The following is a 19,569-nucleotide window of genomic DNA, read 5'->3' on the forward strand; positions in this document are numbered from 1 at the left end:
GATGTCTGCTACTAAACTCAGAGCCCAGCTGAGTCTAGCTTAACAGAAAACAAACAGAATACATTATTTTTTAAGAGATTCTGCTGTATGTATTGTTATAATACTAGCATATTTCAGATTTATTTCAAGCATAATCCTTTGGGGCTTTTGTCAAGGGTTAGATGGTGAAAGAGGTACAATTAAAAATGTTTTACTTTTTCAAACTTGTGTTGTTCATTATCCTACCTTGAATTTTACCACAACTTTGTTTGTACTGTTGCAGCTCAAGATCAGCTAGCTCGCTAAGCAATTCCATGCCATGACAGGAGGAGTTGAGTGAGGCATTGCATTTATGGTACGAGAAAGAGGAGGGTGGAGATGGAGGGGGACAATCTCCACAGAAGGCTGCAGCAATCAGGAGCTCTAAACTCCAGTAGCTCTGGGAGCAGGTAGCCGGCAAAGCAGCTGGAGACGCAACCTTCACACAGCTGTTCTGGTGTTTTTCCTCTCCTGTTATTGCAATGTCTGATTGGTTGTTGGTGTCTGGCAACTGGTTGGGTGTACAATCTGAAACACAAGGTTCTTCCACTAATGGCGCTCCCTGATCCTCCAGTGTCTCAGTATTTTTCCTTACTTTGGTAGGTACGTTTTTATCCACGTCTTCCTCAAAGGTAACAGTCACATCATTTGGGTGCATTTTCTCATCAGATGAAAGGATTAGTCCTTCTCCTACTTCACAGATCGAAGCTTCAACAGTTGTGCAAAGTTGCGTTTCGGCCTGTTCCTCATTCTGTTTGGCTTCCAAAGGTTCACAGCAACCCATAGCCATGAGTCCTTTCACATCTCCCCCTTGTGCAAATTCTGGTTGATTCTCAATAAGACTAGCAGTGTCTTTTTCCACTGTTGAATCTTGTGGCACTTGAAGCCTCACCACTGCATGACATTCCAGGCCGTCTCCTAAGCCAGAGAGAGCTCGAGGGGCATGCTCAACAGGTTCGATTTGAACAGCCTCCAGATCAGCAGGCTCTGCCAACTGTACGTCTTGAGTGGTGGCCCCATTCCTGTAGCCCATGCCAATTTCCAGATAGGTGTATCCAGGAGGCAGATCTATGACGGGGAACAAAAAAAAATGTCTCAAGTACAAAGCCAATAAAAATCTGCATATAAAATTAATTCTGAAGTGGTTTTACACTTTGACAACCTTTTTTTAGGGTGACACGTTGAATGAGCTTTGTGCCGCCAGCCTGAACAAGAACACAATTCATTCCACATGACAGCAATGCTATGCTTTGATCTTATTTCGACTTTCGGAAGTGCAGCTGTTAGGGGGTAATACTGAGGTAAAACAGGGCTCTATTTCTGGCACTGCTATATCCTCTGGCATGCTATAATAGTTAGTAAGGTGTTAATGATGATAAAGAGGGTGTAGGCTGGGGGTGGAGGATCTGGCCAGGGTGTTTCTCCATCATTACTGATGTGATGGAGCTGGGGAGCTGAGCTGGCAGCCACTTTTTGCATCTATCAGCAGCTTAGTCAATCGTGCTCTTGCCTATACGGCCGCCCACACAAAGCCACAATGTCTAAAAACAGACTGATTGTTTCTGCATGAGGGGCTATGCACAAACAACAGTCAACATGTGGCGTATGTGTTTTTGAGACTTGAAGACATGCAAGCAGTTAGGAACTTTCACGGTATTCCTGCCACAGAAATTCCAGATTACCTCTTAAAGTTACACAACTTAGACAAAACTATTTGTCAACAAGTGAAGGTATTTCAGCAAGTCTAATGTACACACTGTATGTTAGGGAGAACAGTTTCTTACCAGGCTCCATGGACTGAGGGTAGTCTTGTGGTGATTGCCCTTTTATCCTCTTGTCCTGGGACTCTGTAACTGTGGGAAGCAGGGATGGGGAAGGGCTGATGACAGGAGAGCGGGGTGTAGCAGCTACCGGACTTGGTGCAGAGCAGGGGGTAGATGGTGTGCTTTTAGGGTGAGGCCGGATACAAGGAGACTGGCAGCATGGTGACAAATGGGCAGTGGAACCCCGGGGAGGTGACGAGGCCCTGTTGGATGAGCCATAACCATAGCACCTGGCAGGTTTGGGGGTCCTTGGGTCAGACAGAATGTCTTCTAGCTCCATACTGTGTTCTTCAGGTTTCTTCTGCACCTAAGCATTAATGAATGGTGTAATGAAAAGGGGAAATCCATAAAGAGAATTTAAGCATCATAATGAGATCTGAAAGTTATGAAGCATTTGGAGCAACTGGGGTTTGTAGGGCCTTTTTGATGATTCACTGGCTCCAAATGTTCTTTACTCCCTTGCACATAAAAAAGGGCTATATAGTTCCACATAACAGAGTACATCCTTTTCCTGATGCAAAGTCTACAACATGGTCTCAAAGAGCACCACATGTTATACACCTCTTTATGGCCATTCTCATTATAACGCTGACTATAATGATACAGTAGCTGTAACGATGAATTTATTTGCGTCCACACCAGTAGAAGATAGCATTAACTTTATGTCTATTCTAAACCTGTGCGCTGCAGTGTTCGCAGTCACTAAAATGAATGTAGATGACCTGCTGCTGATGCTTTCGTTTTCATTCGTTTCAATGTCTTTTCTCCAAAACATGAGAGCAAAGGCTGGATGCTCTCTCTGAAGGCTGAAGGTGCGGTCGTGTCCGTGATGTAAAGCATATATTTTACAAGCTTGCTCAGATTTATATAAGCGTTACATATATAATATCCCACCGCAAACACATGGCTGTCTTTAATTCTGACATAAAACCTGTGTCATGATCATCAATACCTAAAAATCATTCTGAAAGTGATCCCAACAATATCGTTCTCTGTATCTTTATTGTTATAGTATAACGATAACTATACCCCCTATTCTCCTAAATGAAGGACGATTTTTAAACTTTATTTTTCATAGTTATCGCTATCATTATAATGTGAACGGCCCTTTTACATAGTATTTGCTCTGAAACAGTATACAAGGAGATGAAATAGCTTATATTTATATGGATGGTTGTGTATATAAGCATGTTTGTTACCTGACTATGACCAGTTCTGTGCTGTAGCTCCACATTGTTTGCCCTATGTGATGCGAGTGGTGATTGATGGTTTGAGTGTTGCTGATGCTGCATCTGCTGGTGTTGCTGAAGAGCATAAAGCTCCTGTTGTCGTAGAAACTGTGAGCGAGGATACACAGCAGGATGCTGCATATGGGAGTGGGCCCCTCTTGCCCTGTATACTTGAGGCCACAGACTAGACTGCTCCATGACATCTAGAGAGTTGGAGATGACAATGTGAAAAGCCATGTTATGGAACACTGGGGCAGTCGTGGCCTAATGGTTAGAGAGTCGGACTCGTGCAAGGCCAGACCTTGCACTGACCAGAAGGTTGCCGGTTCGATTCCCAGGGCCAGCGGGTAACGACTGAGGTGCCCTTGAGCAAGGCACCTTACCCCTACTTGCTCCCCGGGCGCTGCAGTGATAGCTGCAGTGCTCCGGGTGTAAGTGTGTTCACCACTTGCTGTGTGTGTGTTCACTTCTCTCTGGATGGTTTAAATGAGTTCCACCACTGATCCCACTGATCTAAATAAATGACTGGATGCATATTGGAACGGTCCACTGACGTCCCTCAAAGTTGCACAACACTGTGGCTGTGAAAACCACAGGGATTTAAATTCCCGAAAAATGGAATACATTTAGTTGCCGGTTCGATTCCCAGGGCCAGCGGGTAACGACTGAGGTGCCCTTGAGCAAGGCACCTTACCCCTACTTGCTCCCCGGGCGCTGCAGTGATAGCTGCAGTGCTCCGGGTGTAAGTGTGTTCACCACTTGCTGTGTGTGTGTTCACTTCTCTCTGGATGGTTTAAATGAGTTCCACCACTGATCCCACTGATCTAAATAAATGACTGGATGCATATTGGAACGGTCCACTGACGTCCCTCAAAGTTGCACAAAACTGTGGCTGTGAAAACCACAGGGATTTAAATTCCCGAAAAATGGAATACATTTAGTTGCTGTCATGTGTTAGTTTAGCAAATATAATGTTTGAGTTTGCACAACAGTAAACAAGTTTTAATAATCATACAACTATGATAGTTGTATGATTTAATAATCGTACAACTATAGTCGCAAACATGTCAGTTTGCTCTTGAGTGTTAATGGACGGCTTGCATGGTTGCCAGAGCTGTGAAACAAAAGCATTGATCACAAGCCTAATGTCCCTAGTTCAAATAACAAAACTTAACATTCATAAATAAAATAATCTTAAGATTGACAGCTAAATTACAAAATCCTTGCACTCCTAAACTGCGGAAAAAAATAACCTACAGAAACAGTAAAAAGTAACCCAATTCCATTGGAAAACTTGGCAACACAGACCAGCTCGCACCATTCTAATATGGCGGACGACATATAGCGGCCCATAGAAACATCTGTTAATATGGCATCTGGTCATTTATTACTATGGTTGTAATGGCACAAGTAAAAATGTTTAGAAATAAAACCTCATGACTTGAAGAACATACACAGTCAGTGTTATTTCTCTGAATAAGCTGTAAAGCTTGAATATTACTTACTTGTGTCTTTTTATTGACCTACATCTAAAGTAAAACCCATCACAAAGGATATTATATGGCATTATTATTTGCATAGCATAGCGTAGCAGTTGTAGACTATGTATTGTTTAATCAAATATTAATTTTACCATTTTACCAGCATTTAAGACTATAACTGCTTCAAAATAAAAAGCTACATACTGTATTTTCGCAGCTGACTACTTGGAGAATTAGTTGGTTTTAAATAATTTTCTTTGTGCAGAACAGTTTATATGTCTAATGATAGATCTATGTATTCTCTTCATTGTTTGCATTGCACTAAAACAACCTCACCAATCACTGATTGGTTGGTGGACCAGACCCTACTAAAACATATGCATATACTATATACAGATGAGGCACCCCCCCATAAAAACATAGTCTACAATAAGTGCATGGGAGTGAGAGCCATTACCCAAACAACAGCACTCCCACGGTCTTTCAGTGTCCCTCTCCCTGTTCACTACTTTTACTTATATGCACTTTCTAAATTACTTCTTCAATATTTCTCACACTCTTACCAAAATTTGCAATCTGCAAAGACTGATACATGTTTCCTATGATGAATTTTTGATTATAAATGAGAGTGAATGTAATCATTTCGGTTCCTATTGGAATTGATGTTAAAGCAGGGAGTCCACCCCCATGAAAAATCCCCTTCTCGTAAAACCACAGTGGGCCAATGCTGCTGCATGTAGTCTCAGTGATTTCTTAGTTCCCATGTCAGAGAAAACTCTCGGCATTCCCCTGGCAGTGTCAAAGCAAGCTGTGCACATCCACTATGACACATCTCCAGGCTCCACAAACCAATGTGTTTTTCTACTCTTCATGTTTCACAGCTCTCATAAATATGTATGTCTAACCTGACCCCTCCTCCCCTGACACATCACGGACCTTTGCTCTGGAACATTAACCCATCTTAGCTAATGTTTCCCAGGGGAAGGCTTTTGAGGATGCACTTCCCCTTTTAGCTGGAATTCCTGTGGAGTACAGGCGGAAGTGTGCCATTGGAGACATGAAGATAATTCGATTTCACAGACTGTTTGCTGAGCAGAGGCCTGTGTAGATGTACAGGGCTCAAAAGTAGTCTTACTATAATGTGTTCTAGAGCACAAATATGGAATTTGCTTCAAAGAGGGGTTGAAAGTATCCTGATCTTGGACGTGTGAGGGTAGAGCATGTGGGCTACAAGAAGTAGTGTGTTTTTTCATGTCCATTTGAAAGGAATTTTCATTTCATTTGAAAGGTTTTTTTAGCAGTTTGGTGTGCAAAGGTTAATGCTACTTTTGAACATATAACCTTGAAACCAAAGTGGAATCATAGTTAGACAGCTTAATTCCTCAGACTTACAGCCTTACAGTAAAATCCTGAGGTACAAACCCTTGAGAGCTGCTGTGATCTTCAAATAAGAATGAATGCTAAATCTGACAAATGGGTCATGTGTAGCAGGTCAAATAAGCAAAGGATATCGGAGGTAAAGAGGATAATAGGCAAAACTCTGCATGGCATACCAAGGTGGCTAGGTGGGTGTTGAGCAGGTTCACTGGGTAGCACCACCAGCTGGGCAGAGGGATCCTGGGTTAGCGGCAGCACTGACTGTAGTGGGGCAGGCATAGCTGCAGAAAACCCAGGGGGGAGATTTTGATGCAGAGCTGTGTGGCCAAGGCCTGAAAATGCGATAGAGAGTAGAGCCAAGTTTATTATTAAAAGATGAAAGCATGTCCCATTAAACTAATAAGTAAATCATACTGAATATACAAGACTCAAAAATAAAGACACAAAAATACTGTGCCGACTGACAGTGTTAACCATAACAACTATTTATAAATTCCCTAAAGAAGATAAGAAGTTGACTTGATAAGAAATAAGGTATAAGAAAAGATTTTTCTCGCAATTGAAAGGTAACACAGTAGAAGAACAATCCTAGTAGAAGTAGGACTTCATGAGGACAACATTTTAACTGCACATTACGTTCAGATTTTAAATGTAGCTTGCACGCTTTCATTGTGGTTTATAAATTACAGGTACACAAATGTATACTTGGTATTTCATTCAGGAATAAAGTTGTCATTTTTCCAACTGTAATTATGCATTTGTTTATTGACCATGAAAGCAAGCATAGCTCAAACAGAATACAACCACACTGCTGGACATCATAGAGAAACCACAGAGTTGGCACTTACTGTAAGAGTGACCTGTCATCCAGAGAGAGGGACTTCCTGTGCGTGGAATCCAATGGTGGTGAGCAGAGTGAGCATGAGCAGTCGGGTCCCCTAATTGGCTCGGCTGCATTGAAGTGCCACCTGGCACCATGATATGAGAGGTGAGGTCACCATGGCAACTGTTTGATGGATGAATGTGTGCAAATTCCACCCTTTCCTTGTTATCCCTGCAAAGCCAAATGAGGGGCAGGTAAAAGGTCAGAGGTTGAGCAAGTGTGACAAGTCAAAAGAAGAAGTGTGAAGGGGTAAGTCATTCACCTGATATATGTGTCTCGATCTCTGTCTGGGCACCGATGGCCCATGTGTTCTACACTTGTTCTTTTTCTCTCATCCGCTCCTGGTGAATCTGATGGGTACATGGAGCGTGGAGTGCCTACAAAATGGTTAACAACCTTACATCAGCTTTATTTTCATAACTCCCACTGGCTGTGGTACTTTGCATGCAAACAGCTGCATAGCAGCCTTTCACTACAGTTAGATGTGTGTTCTTTATTTCTCTTTACCGAAAAGCTGTTTTTTATCTGTGAAGTCCTCCAGAGGTCACACATAAACAAACTGTGTTATACTCCTGGCCAATGTTTGTTTAGGATGGCCCTGAAGTTCAAGCTTACCTTTCATGGTGGAGTGAACCCGCCCTTGTTGGCTGTTGGGATGGCTGCCTGATGCTTGGCAGGGTGGGTCTCTCTGTCTTGCCACAGCAACTGCAATCCCTACCGGAGGCTGACGCACCTCCCCTTCTATATGTGAGGACTCTCCTACCTCTCTCCCCCGTCCCCCACAATCTGCTCGCTCATTCTCGTGGCTTTGGCCTTTCCTAGAGGGTAGAGTTTGCTTGCCTCCCTGAATAGAGCAGCTGGTACCATTTGGCCCCGTTTTGAGGCTACCGAGCCCCCCAAATGGGCTCTTCTGGGACATGAGAGGTTGCTGGTTGCTGTACTTCAGAAGGTTCTTCATGGCACTGTTTTCACCTTGCAAACTTGTGACCTCCTGCTGGTTTTGAGAAGGGGCTGGTTGAAGGGGAGGAGGAGGGGGACCCATTCCTGTTGTCTGGTGATGCTGTTGTGTGGGGGGCCTGTTGTTAGCAGCACTGTTAGATTCCATGTAAGCTTTGTGCTGGTCCTCTTCAGAATGGATATGATGAGGTTGCATGGCCCATGGTGGAGCTGCAGACTGTTGATGTGGGTGATGCTGTGAATTGTTATTGTAGCCATAAGGAGACATTTCCATCTTCCTTTTTATCTCCTGGTTCCCATTAGCCTGAGTTAGGTCTGTGCCAGCAGTATCTGGGCCAGCCCTGCTGTGTTGTTGGTGGCGAATACGAGCAACCTTTTGTCCATCTCGATGCATGGAGCAACTTCCATGTCCTCCACTTCCATGGTGGGCCATGTTCTTTCCTGCAAGAGGTGAGGAAATAGTTGGAGGTCCGGAGTGTGAACAGTCCCTGTAGGGCTGGGAGTTAACATTGGATTGGTTGGTTAAAGGATGAACAGCTTTCAACTCTTGACCCAGTGTAGGTCTGAATATGTCTGTTTCCATACTGTTGATGCAGTCAGCACTGCGGGAACGTACAGTTTGGTGTTGTTGGGAATGGCCTTGTTGCTGTGGTTGTTGCTGCACATGATGGTGGTGGTTGTGCATCCAGTCGGGGGCTTTTTCAGTTTTTCTGTAAGGATGCTGCTGCTGGGTTGGAGGTTGCTGCTGTTTCCTGGGCCAGTTGCTGTGATGTTCCCCATTTCCTGTCTTTTCCATGGCCTTGTCCTTGACACTATTCCCTCCACCACCAACTCCCTGGAACTCAGAGCCCAGCTGGAAGGAGCCTCCGTTTTTCTCCCCAACATGGCAAACAGATGGTACAAATGTGGCTCCAGTTACTTTTGGGTCTCTGCATCCACCAGTATTGATCCCTTTATTATGTAAGGAGGGGTTTCCCACGGGGGCAGGTGGAGGAGAGCAGAAGAAGTCTGAGTGTTGGTGTGAGTGGTGGTTGTGGTGTGGGTGATGGAGGTGGCCGGGATGGAGTTGAAGACAGTGGAAGCCCCCAGGATGGCCTCCTCCAGCTGCTGAACCCATGGGCAGTGGAGGATGCACTGAGTAGGACAAAGATTGCTGCAGTGCCTGACTTCGCTGAAGGCAGTCCGTAGGAGGCTGCTCACTGATCCGCATCTCTCCACTTACTGCCTCTTTGGTGCAGCGTCCATTACTGCTGCCCCTCACATGTCTGCTTTGGACACTGTTGGACCCTGCATTACCTCTTCCCATGCCATCTTCCCCCCATGTTGCCATGGAGCCTTTTGCCCCAGGCCCGTGGTCCCCATTCTGCATCTTCCCGTTAAGCAGACAGGCACTAAGAGGCTTTGCCATGCTCTGTGAATGATCCTTGTACTCCATAGGCAGGGTGGTTTTGTGTCCCCTACCATTCATCTCCTCCATAGTGACCGTGTGTTGTGGATGAAGCTGGGGTTGATGGGGATGATGATGGGGTAGCTGGTGGTGGTTGTGATGATGGCGGTCTTTAGAATCCTGTTTATTAGTTGGTCTGTCTTTATCCTTTGAGTCTGAAACTACACCACGGTCTATGCTTGCGTCTTTAAGGCCCTTATGTAGGCTAACCCCAGCACCTGTATCTCTGTCTCTACTGCACGAGCCCTGGGGTTGTCCTAGTCCCGCTCTTGACATGGGCGGAATATTGTGATTGGCTGTGATGAGTGAGGGCTGTGATGGAAGGCTTCTTATATAGAAGTTCTCTGTGGAGTAAATCAGATAGGATTGTTAATCATTTAACTCTTATATGATTTCCTGTAACCATGCAGACATTTGAGAGACTGGGGGAGAGAAAGGCGCTTCTGTAAATAGTCAAATCAGACGACATCTCACACTTTATGTAAAACATGACAGCATTCAATTTGACATGTTAATTGCCAAGGAAAACTAAAATAAAAGCTATATTTTGAAAAAAATATTAACATTGCCGTGAAAATAAATTAGCACTGCAGAAGATGGTAAATTTATGCAGCTTTAACTTGTCATTAAACCTACCTTTCTGTGTGTCATAGAAACGGTGCTGTCCATAGAGGACTCCGCTGTTGGCATGGTGATCCAAATGGCTTATGGGAAGAAAGGTGTGGGCTAGACTCCCTGAGAAGCGAGGATACCCTGGGACTGCTAAGAGAAAAGAAAAGGAAAATTGGTGAAATGAGAAAACAAACAGAAATAAATTGCGCAAGATGGGGGGTTCATGGACTTGCAGAAAAAGTGGAAAACATGTGGAAGAAGGAGAGAGAGAGAATGAGAGAGAAGAAAATTCTGATAGCAAGGAAACAAGGAAAGCTCTGATAACAAGTCGGCAATCACTGAGCCACATTTCCTTTGGCCTTAAGCATTTTGGTCCGGATCTGATCCCCGGGTTCCAATGCAGCTGCCACTCCATATTCATCACAGGTTTTGGATGTCATATTTGCTATCGTATTTAGGTTTGCAATGCAAACAACAAGTCAAGTAGTTCAGTCTTGGGGATTTGTGTAATGGATCAATGTTCTCTCTCAAACATATGGTTCTTACTGTGCTAATCTTACCACATTTCCAGTGTTATGCTAAGAAATATCATAGAAGAATAAGAGTGCATGCAGTGATTTAAGACAAAGGCCAATGATTAACTTTATTTCAGCTGTCTTGACTTTCCAACGTCTGCCACAAGCACAACATAGCTACTGTATGTGGAAGGGATTTACAAGAAAACCAAACCTTTCAAGCACAAGCCTTCGAACCATAAACAAAAATAAAGACAAGCCATTAACATTACGGTGTGACAAATGTTAATGTTGTACAACAATGCACTGACTGATTAATTCTAGTAAATGCAAAAGCATGATGTGTAAAGCATACTACTGTATGTCTTATCTGTCCAAATGAAGTATGTTATAATACAAAAAAATGAATCAAACTATTTCCTGAGTCACCAAAAATAGTTTGTGAGTTAACCCACTGCAACCTATTCCTCCACAAATCTCCTCGAGACCATCAGGCTCCAGAAATAACTAGGATAACAATACTGCATATTCTCAACTCAACTTTATTTATATAGCGCTTTTACAATTTTCATTGTTACAAAGCAGCTGCACATGAGACACATTGACTACAAGCAAAACAATCAAAGTTGTACCTGCAAAAACAAGAAAAGGTTGAAAACACAGAAGACAGACACACCCACACACAAAACACTCCACACACACAACACGCACACGCACCAACACGCACAGACACAGAGACACACACACACACGGATGCGCACGCACACACACACAACACACACACACACACACACGTACGTACACAGACAAGTACGCACACACACACACACTCAGTGAGAGCACACATTTAGGATAAAGGAGAGAGAAGCACAGGTCAAATATAACAGACTATAAATTCCTATATGCAATATTAATTAAGTAAAACTTTAAAATTCTAAATTGATATTCTAAAATGATATTCATCATTGATGTGATCGAAGTGGGGCAAAAGCTGCCACAGAGAAGAAAAGATGGATAGAGAGGTTAGAAAGAGCGGTAGGGGGATAAGAACCGAGTCACGGATTTGAAGAGGTCAATGATTTAAAAATAAAAACAGAAACAATAATGCCAATTTGCTTGGGCTAATGTTCTTTATAGATACAGTATGTGGCAGCAGAGAGTAATGCTGAGAACAAAGGCTTTCGCTACGCACATTTTTACACTGCTGAATGTTAGGAGAGGATAAAGGGCTGAGAATCTTATGACCAGGTCTTGATGAAATGTAGGCTGTCAAAATCAATTCAATTCAGGGTGAAGAATACATCCCTCTAACATGGAGGCTCAGTTTTCCTTATATGCACAGCAAAGAACGGTAATGACTCTACCTTTTTTATTCTGACTGTCTGTCAGCACAAATAGGCACACTTACATAGGCCAGATCATTTACGAATAGAAAAAAGTAAGGCTCGCTTTGAACAATACCTTATTTCTGGGGTTTTTGCAAAAGGGAGGGATACTAGCATGCAAATAAGGTCTCGGCTAGTTTCACTTGTGTTTTGTTTGTGACACTTGCCAACGTAATCCTCTTTCACGGTGATGTCTGGTTGCACTTGATAGTGGTGGGCTACTCGGCACAAAGCAGATTCCTCTCAGGGCAGGTGAGCGGGCACCCCTGGGCATTGCACCAATCATTCAGCCGGTAATCTGGCTAGGTGCTGTGCCAGAAGCTAGATGAGGCGGGTTTTACTAGTGCTGACATTAATGCTGCGAACACTGTAGCTCTCTAAAGAGATGGGAGCTGTCTGCAGAGAGAGATTGATACCAGCCCACTCAGCACATGCAGAACTTTTATTATATTATCTGAGTAGGAAGATACTGCAGCTCAATGCAAGATATTCACAGTCTAAAGAACCTGCACTTTTTACCAAATCAGCAACAACAACAAAAAAAAGAGTGGAAAAGGTTCACTGCACCCACATTTTGAACATGGCCATAATACAAGTGGAAAGCTTGTATCAGTAAATAAAGTGAAAAAAATGTTTATCCATAACACTGAAGGAGATTAGTTTATTGTGATGAAACACATGCATGTGGTTAGATTTCAAGGTATATTTCTATCAAAAGACTTTTAAGCTGAATTTTAAGCTGTGTTAATTGCTTTGACAGCATTCAACTTTAGAAAAATACAAATCTGCATTCATAATTTATCAAATTGATGAACTGAAGACATTCCTCTACTGTGTTGATTTACTTTAAACAAGTCAGTAAATTATTTTCCATCCTCAAGTTCAACATTCTAAGTGGAAAACAGTAAAAGGACTAACCCTATCGATCAGTATTCTTGCTCACACAGACCTCATACATGTGAGTGTAGTGTACACCTGCGAATAACCAAAAGTAAATTGTTTAAGTACATTCTGAGATAAATCTGCCTGTCATGGTTGCTAATTCAGAAGACGTGACAAAGCAAAGAGAAATGCAGAACTGACAGAGGGAGAAGAGGAAAGACAGAGGGGGTGAATGGTAATCATCAGCACTGCTAATTGAAAGGAAGTTATGGAGCCTGCCAGATAAGAAGGGGGAGGAGAGGACAACCTGTATTCTACATGTTTGGATTGTGCGATAGAAATGATATTTGAGGGCTGTAAAGAAGACACTTTGTAGGGCTTTAATGTCAATAAGTTGCCATCATTTTAATAATTGTTATAAATATAATGATTGCATAATGGTTAATGCACAACAATACACAGCAAATAGTAACGTTATCTGCCACTATTTATAAAGTATCAATAGCATCTACTAAATCCAAAGAAAATACAACTATTTTCGGTTAGTGTAAACCGGATCTACTGCTTTTTAAACTTAGTGTAAAAAGCATTGCTGCCTTGAGCGGGTTATTTGTACTCAGTGTAAATAGACACTCTGTAAATGAAAATGTTTTATCAAAAATAAATATAATACATTTTATTAATGTGTCTATTCACTAAAATCCATTGAAAACATTAATAACGTTACTGTTTTTGTTTTAATAACGTTACTGTTACAATGACAACACAAGTGTCTCATGACGTCACGGCGTTAGTGAAGGTCAAGTGTCATGAGCGGTCTTGTCCAAATGGCGCAAAAACAAATTTCAGACTTTTTTACTGAACATTAATGTCCTCATGCAGGAATTCATCAGCGTCAACCCAGAAAGAAATGCCACTTTCGGAGTTTTGCATGCAGGCCAGCAGTAATGTAAGACAGTTATTTCTTTATTTGAGATTGTGGCTAATAGGTCTACAGGCAGAATATGTAACGTTACGGGTTGATTTCTATGTGCTGTCGCCGTGCAGCATGCAGTTGTGTTTAATCGCGTAACTGGTTTGCCCATGGTTTATTATAGGTTGATGTTTGGGTGGTTAAGCTGCCGCCACGCAGCTAGTTTCGTACAACAGATTGTGCTTTGGCTACAGGTATACATATAACATGCGTTTGTTTTTATGCTGTTTCCTATAATCACACTCGCAACCTTCTTTATTCTCGGCAGCAACTAATTTTTGCCTCTGTTATTTATTAACATTAAACTTAAGCGACTCGCCCATGGCACAGTAATAACTTCTGCCCTGGCAAAAAAAATCACAGCACCCCCTGCTCAAAATACGTTCCTGCGGCTTTGTGTTTTAGTGCAGAAAAGACTTCATAAAAAAACAACTACAGTTTGATTGATATTAATGGAATGCATTATTAAAAATCATGATAAACTAATAAAATAAAAAATTTACTCACTTGTTTAATTAGTAAATTAGTATATATTTTATAATCTTAATTTGAATATGGCAATAATTATATTTTAAAATATTTTATTTGAATATCACTACATTTTTATTTTAAGATCTTAATTTAAATAATGTCAGCATGAGACCTAATTCTATAATATTTCTATGATAAAATGACTGACAGAGACCCATCCTCTATCAGCCAATCACAGTGATCATAATCAGTAAGCTTGCTGACATCATCCATAACACAGAGGTCAACCCCACCCTTTTTCTTAGCTTAAGATTTCTTTCTGTTCCTTAGTAAAAGTTGCTCTCAGCAGCAATGTGAATAGGTTTTAAGTGGAAACTCTTAACTAAAAACGTTTACTGCTGTTTAGGAGCGCTCTTAGTGTGAAGATAAAATGTTTTGTGAATACGGGCCCTGGTTTTGAGCCAGCCAACAACTAAGAATGCTGCCACTTTTTATATTCGCTCTTAGATAATTTACATGTAAAGTATTGCATGTGTGAATTGATTACTATGAATTGTGTTATAAATTTACTGCCTCAAAATCAATTATCGAATAATGATGCACAATCAATTATTTAAAAACTATTTTGGAATTATTTGACTGTGCTGTTGCTAGTTACGTTCAGCTTTAAATCAGCAGAACCACTGATCGCATGGCACTGAACCAGCCGAGCACCAGTTTCTACATCAGAACCAGCATCATAGTTTGTGGAAAAGGACAGAGAAAGATGGAAACAGAAAACAGAGAGAGCAGGAGAGGAGATGATGGCAGTCACAGTGTATTGCACAACTAAAACTGTCGATTGGACACAGATCAGATGGCAATAGGCCTGGTGGGCTATCCTTGTGTTTTCTGTATTTTACTTTTACTTACAATAGAAGCTGAATGAAGTTTTGTATGTGTTGAATTGGTTCAACTATATGCCATTGATACTGAGAGTGAAGAAAGACAGGAACAAATGCAGGCATAGTTTCAGACTGGAGCTCTTTGGGTAACCTTACGATTTTAAGTTCTGAGTCTGCCTGTGTTAAAAGGTGCATGTCAAGGTACCATATACTGTATTTATTACACGGCTCATTTGCTGACATCATCAATGCTTGATTCTGATTGGCCAGTCGCGACATTCCAAGGGTTGTTATTTTCAAATAACAACCGCTCAAAACTAATAACACCCTGTATGCTGCAAATAATTTTGAGAGGGGCAGTTTAATATTACACAAAAATGAATTATAAATATGTATTTTAATAATATATATATGACATTATATTTACAAATGATTAAACCAATTTGCCTGTTCATGACATTTAAATGTTGTTTCTTACTTTAAAACCGAAACTAAACGGCTTTTCCTCGCGGAAGGTCTGCATTCGGTAAAAATGAGCTAATAAAATATTTCAAATTCACATTTTATGTCCAGTTTTTTTCTCATGTGGCAAGTAGCCATGTAATAAGCGGGATAATGTACAAGCAGCCGGCTGTTATCGCGAAATAAGCCCCTTCCGTGTGATACAAGACCCTTTGCTTCGCGTCGGTTCCTGATCACACTGTCGGGGCTTATTTCTGCGATAACAACCGGCTGCCTGTACATTATCCCTTACATGGTCAACATGGAACAGATACTGTATAGTAACAATTGGCATCAGATTTTTTTATTCATGTTATTTATTTTAACAAATTTGATTCATGCAAATACTCATAAAATATTTTTCAATTTTTCAAGAGAACAAAATCGACACTTTTAGAAAAGTTTCACAAAATATCAATGCATGCTAGGATCTTCTGTTCAAAACAATAATCCACTTGAGCACAGTGTAGACAAAACTCTAATACATGTAATGTTTTTTTAGCTGTTGGACAGCAGACATCTGGGCCCGTATTCTTAAAGCTTCTTAGAATCCTCTCAGAAAGCTCTTAATTTAGCTCATATTTAGCTTGTATATATATATATATTCTTTTTTTAATTTACCATGCTGTTAATGTCACACAAAACGTATTTGATAGGAAATGAACAGTAACACAATAATGTTCTGAAAGTGCTGTAATTCTTCGTTTGATCGCTTTACTTACAGAAGATTGGGACAGAACCAAATGATGTCTGCTGCGTAGTTTGCATTTTGTCCAGTTGCCGAATATGTTAATGTAGTTAATGTAGTGATTACTTCTATTTCTAGTGCTATGGCATTTCTTCACTATGTCGAGATGTTAGCGTGTCTCTAATAAGATCGGCCAAAAACAGGCTCACTGCACAATCTAATGTGTTTTGTTCATTTTCTCTGCTGATAAAGAAACTCTTAAGCCTCTTGAAAGTCCTCCTCACTACTCCTAACAAGCTTGGACCTTGAGAGCTCTTTTAAGGGCTAAAATGCTTTATGAATTACTTTTTTCTTTACTAGGATCTTTTCTGTAATTTTAAGGGGAAACGCCCACATTTCTAAGAATTTTCTTAGAATTTTGTCACTAGGAGCAACTCCTTTTTTCATGAATTTTTCATGAATTTTTCATGAATATGGGCCCAGGTGTCTGAGATCAAGGCAAGGTCACAGGATTTTTATGATGCACATCTATATCAGTCATTTAATGCTTTTTCTCTCTAGTTTCTATGCCTCTATATTACACATTTTGTAGACTTTATTAACATTTTAGTGTTTACGTTTACAATTAGTCATTTAGCAGACGCTTTTATCCAAAGCGACTTACAAATGAGGTAAACAATGGAAGCAATTTCCAGTTTCCATTCAGCATTCTTTGTCATATGCCAATATTTGCCTAAAAGTATGAATGTAAGTCTACCAGGAATGAAAGGGATAAACATCACCTTTTTTAAGATGGCATATCAAGAACCATGTTCATCGAGCACCATTACGAACTGGGATGGAATCGTGAATTCTAGGATTTTAAGGCATAAGGAATTTCAGGATATTTCAACATCCCCTTGGAGAGACATTTCTGCAGGAGGGAGACTCTGTCCCATAGGGTGCAGAGAATTGGTTGGGTAATTGTGCTCCTCATTTTGATCACTTGCTTTTTTATGCAAACTGGAGAAAAGACAATTTGCAATTATCTTAAAGAGGAGAGAACAGAATGCTGGTGATGGAACCCATGACTCAATCACTTTCACACTGTGTTCTGCACAATTAAACCGCAATAGAGATAATAGTCATCTATGATAATCTCACTCCTAATCAGCCTTATTACTTAGTAACATAAGCATTTACATTTAGTTTGTGATCGATGGCTAAGTCCATTCTGTGGCCAAAAACAGACCACAAACCATCATCAGGAAGGTAATTCACATGCCCCGACACATAACCCTATGCCATTGTGTGTGGGCAAATTTTTTTAGGTATGATCTATGGACTCCAGTGGCGGCTGGTCAATAGAGGGCTCAGGGGCGCCGCCCCACCAAATTATCCAGTGAAGAAGACTGTTAAACATAAGTTCAACATATATTATCAATTGCAAAATAAAAATTGAAATAAACAGATTTATTCACATTATATTCGCCTGATAGTTGTGTTAGCACTCATTAAAAGTATTATTTAAAATGGTATTTGATTCATTTCTGTGACAATACATATACAGTGTATGCCATAGAATGAATATGCCAATGGAATGTTCTTTTTGTAACAGAAAAATGCTTGACTGCTGCTTATTATTCTTTTGTCTGTATTCTGCCAATTGGTTGATGCTACGTTGCTCTAAAATGCATTCTATTAAAAACAACCTGAGGTTGTCTTCTGTGTGTGTTTTTTATGTGCTAAGTATGTTTTAACATGGACGTTATCCAAATGTTATCCGACCACGCTCTTTTAACTTTCACATTCTCCTCATCTGTTCTTTTCTTTACTTACATTTTACGTTTGGATAAATAAGTAATTTAATTTGAGTAATTAATTGGTTTAAGACTTATTTGTGTTTTGTAATTATTCGTTTATGAAAGGTGATTAGAAAGTTGAATTGCACCAAAGTGTATCCATTAAAACCACCTGATTAAAATGATCTTGTGAATAATTTTGTAATATCTGAGAGTTAAAAAACCATTTAAGAAATATATAATATTGTAAAGGGCAAATATACATCTAAAACACAAACGTAAATAAACTGTTCAAAATAAGCTCAATATTAATGCTTCGTATTTAAATTCTATGAATTAAAACTATGCACAATATAAAACACGGTCAATTTAAGGACAAAGCAAGGTCAATGTTAATGTTACATTAGCTTTACAATAATTAACAACATGTTTAATTGTACATGAAAGTCGGCTGAGCCTGTTTTGCGGGCTGTACGTGGTATTCTGTCCCGTGGGCTCATGGGATATAGAAGTATCTCAAGTATCAGTCGCTGAGTGCTTCAGAATGTGGGAGTAACCAGTAAGCCATCCGGGAATTTCTCACCTACTCCTTTATGAATACTGACGATTCGGACATACTACTCTGTTCAAGTACTGTTTTCTTCTACTGCATAGTAGTATGCAGTGTTGCGTGTAACTAGTTACTAAGTAATTAGTTACTGTAATTTAATTACTTTCCCCTTGAAAAGTAAAGTATGGGATTACTCTTATTTTTTCTGTAATTTAATTACAGTTACTTCTGATGTATTTCAACTAAATACTTTGTGTAATATATGTGTGTGCAATAGTGGAATTGACGTCAAAATTCAAAGTCTAACTTTAAAATCTGTGCTTTAATGTATAATTCTCACATTTGTAATACTTGGTCAGTTAATAAGAGTACTTCATGTAGTTTAATATTATTTGATTGAATGAATTAAAAGAGCCCTTTCATGTCTATCCTTGAATCACTTTAACTAATCAAGGTTGATGTAAGATATAGAAAGTAATTAGTAATAAGTAACTAAATACTTTTTGGAGAGAGTAATTTGTACAGTAATCTAATTACACTATTGAATATGTAATTAGTAACTAGTAATTAATTACTTTTTCAGAGTAACTTACCCAACACTGGTAGTATGTAGTACCTCTCCTTTATCCTAAATGTGTGCTCTCACTGAGCGTGTGTGTGTGTGTGTGTGTGTGTGTGTGTGTGTGTGTGTGTGTGTGTGTGTGTGCTGCGTTCATGTTTGTATATCCCGGTGGGGACCTAAACCTGAATACACACCAACACATGGGGACTCGTGTCACCGTGGGGACCAAAATTGAGGTCCCCAGGGGTAAAACAGCTAATAAATTGTACAGAACAATATTTTTTACAAATCTAAAAATGCAAAAAGTGTTCTATGATCTTTAGGTTTAGGGATAGGGTTAGGGGATAGAATATACAGTTTGTACAGTATAAAAACTTACGCCTATGGACTGTCCCCACGGGGATAGTCAACCAAAGCCTGCGCGTACTTGTCTGTGTACTGTGCGTGTGTGTGTGTGTGTTGTGTGTGTGTGCGTGCGCATCCGTGTGTGTGTGTGTGTCTCTATGTCTATGTGTGTTAATACGTGTGCATATTGTGTGTGTGGAGTGTT

General features: G+C 40.4%; 1 protein-coding gene across 1 annotated transcript in view; it reads right to left on the reverse strand.

Moving 5' to 3' along the window:
- The window catches only part of LOC130561781 (BAH and coiled-coil domain-containing protein 1), an 81,749-nt gene that overhangs the window by 44,668 nt on the left and 17,512 nt on the right, over positions 1 to 19,569 (reverse strand). Inside the window, exons 6-13 of the mRNA XM_057346354.1 lie at positions 9,852 to 9,977; positions 7,427 to 9,559; positions 7,074 to 7,188; positions 6,777 to 6,982; positions 6,105 to 6,260; positions 3,041 to 3,273; positions 1,803 to 2,148; positions 226 to 1,086 (exon numbers count right to left, since the gene is read on the reverse strand). Coding sequence (XP_057202337.1) covers positions 226 to 1,086; positions 1,803 to 2,148; positions 3,041 to 3,273; positions 6,105 to 6,260; positions 6,777 to 6,982; positions 7,074 to 7,188; positions 7,427 to 9,559; positions 9,852 to 9,977 — 4,176 coding nt within the window. The remainder of the gene's footprint in view (positions 1 to 225; positions 1,087 to 1,802; positions 2,149 to 3,040; positions 3,274 to 6,104; positions 6,261 to 6,776; positions 6,983 to 7,073; positions 7,189 to 7,426; positions 9,560 to 9,851; positions 9,978 to 19,569) is intronic.

Source organism: Triplophysa rosa, linkage group LG11 (assembly GCF_024868665.1).
Source record: "Triplophysa rosa linkage group LG11, Trosa_1v2, whole genome shotgun sequence".
Classification (NCBI taxonomy): Eukaryota; Metazoa; Chordata; class Actinopteri; order Cypriniformes; family Nemacheilidae; genus Triplophysa; species Triplophysa rosa.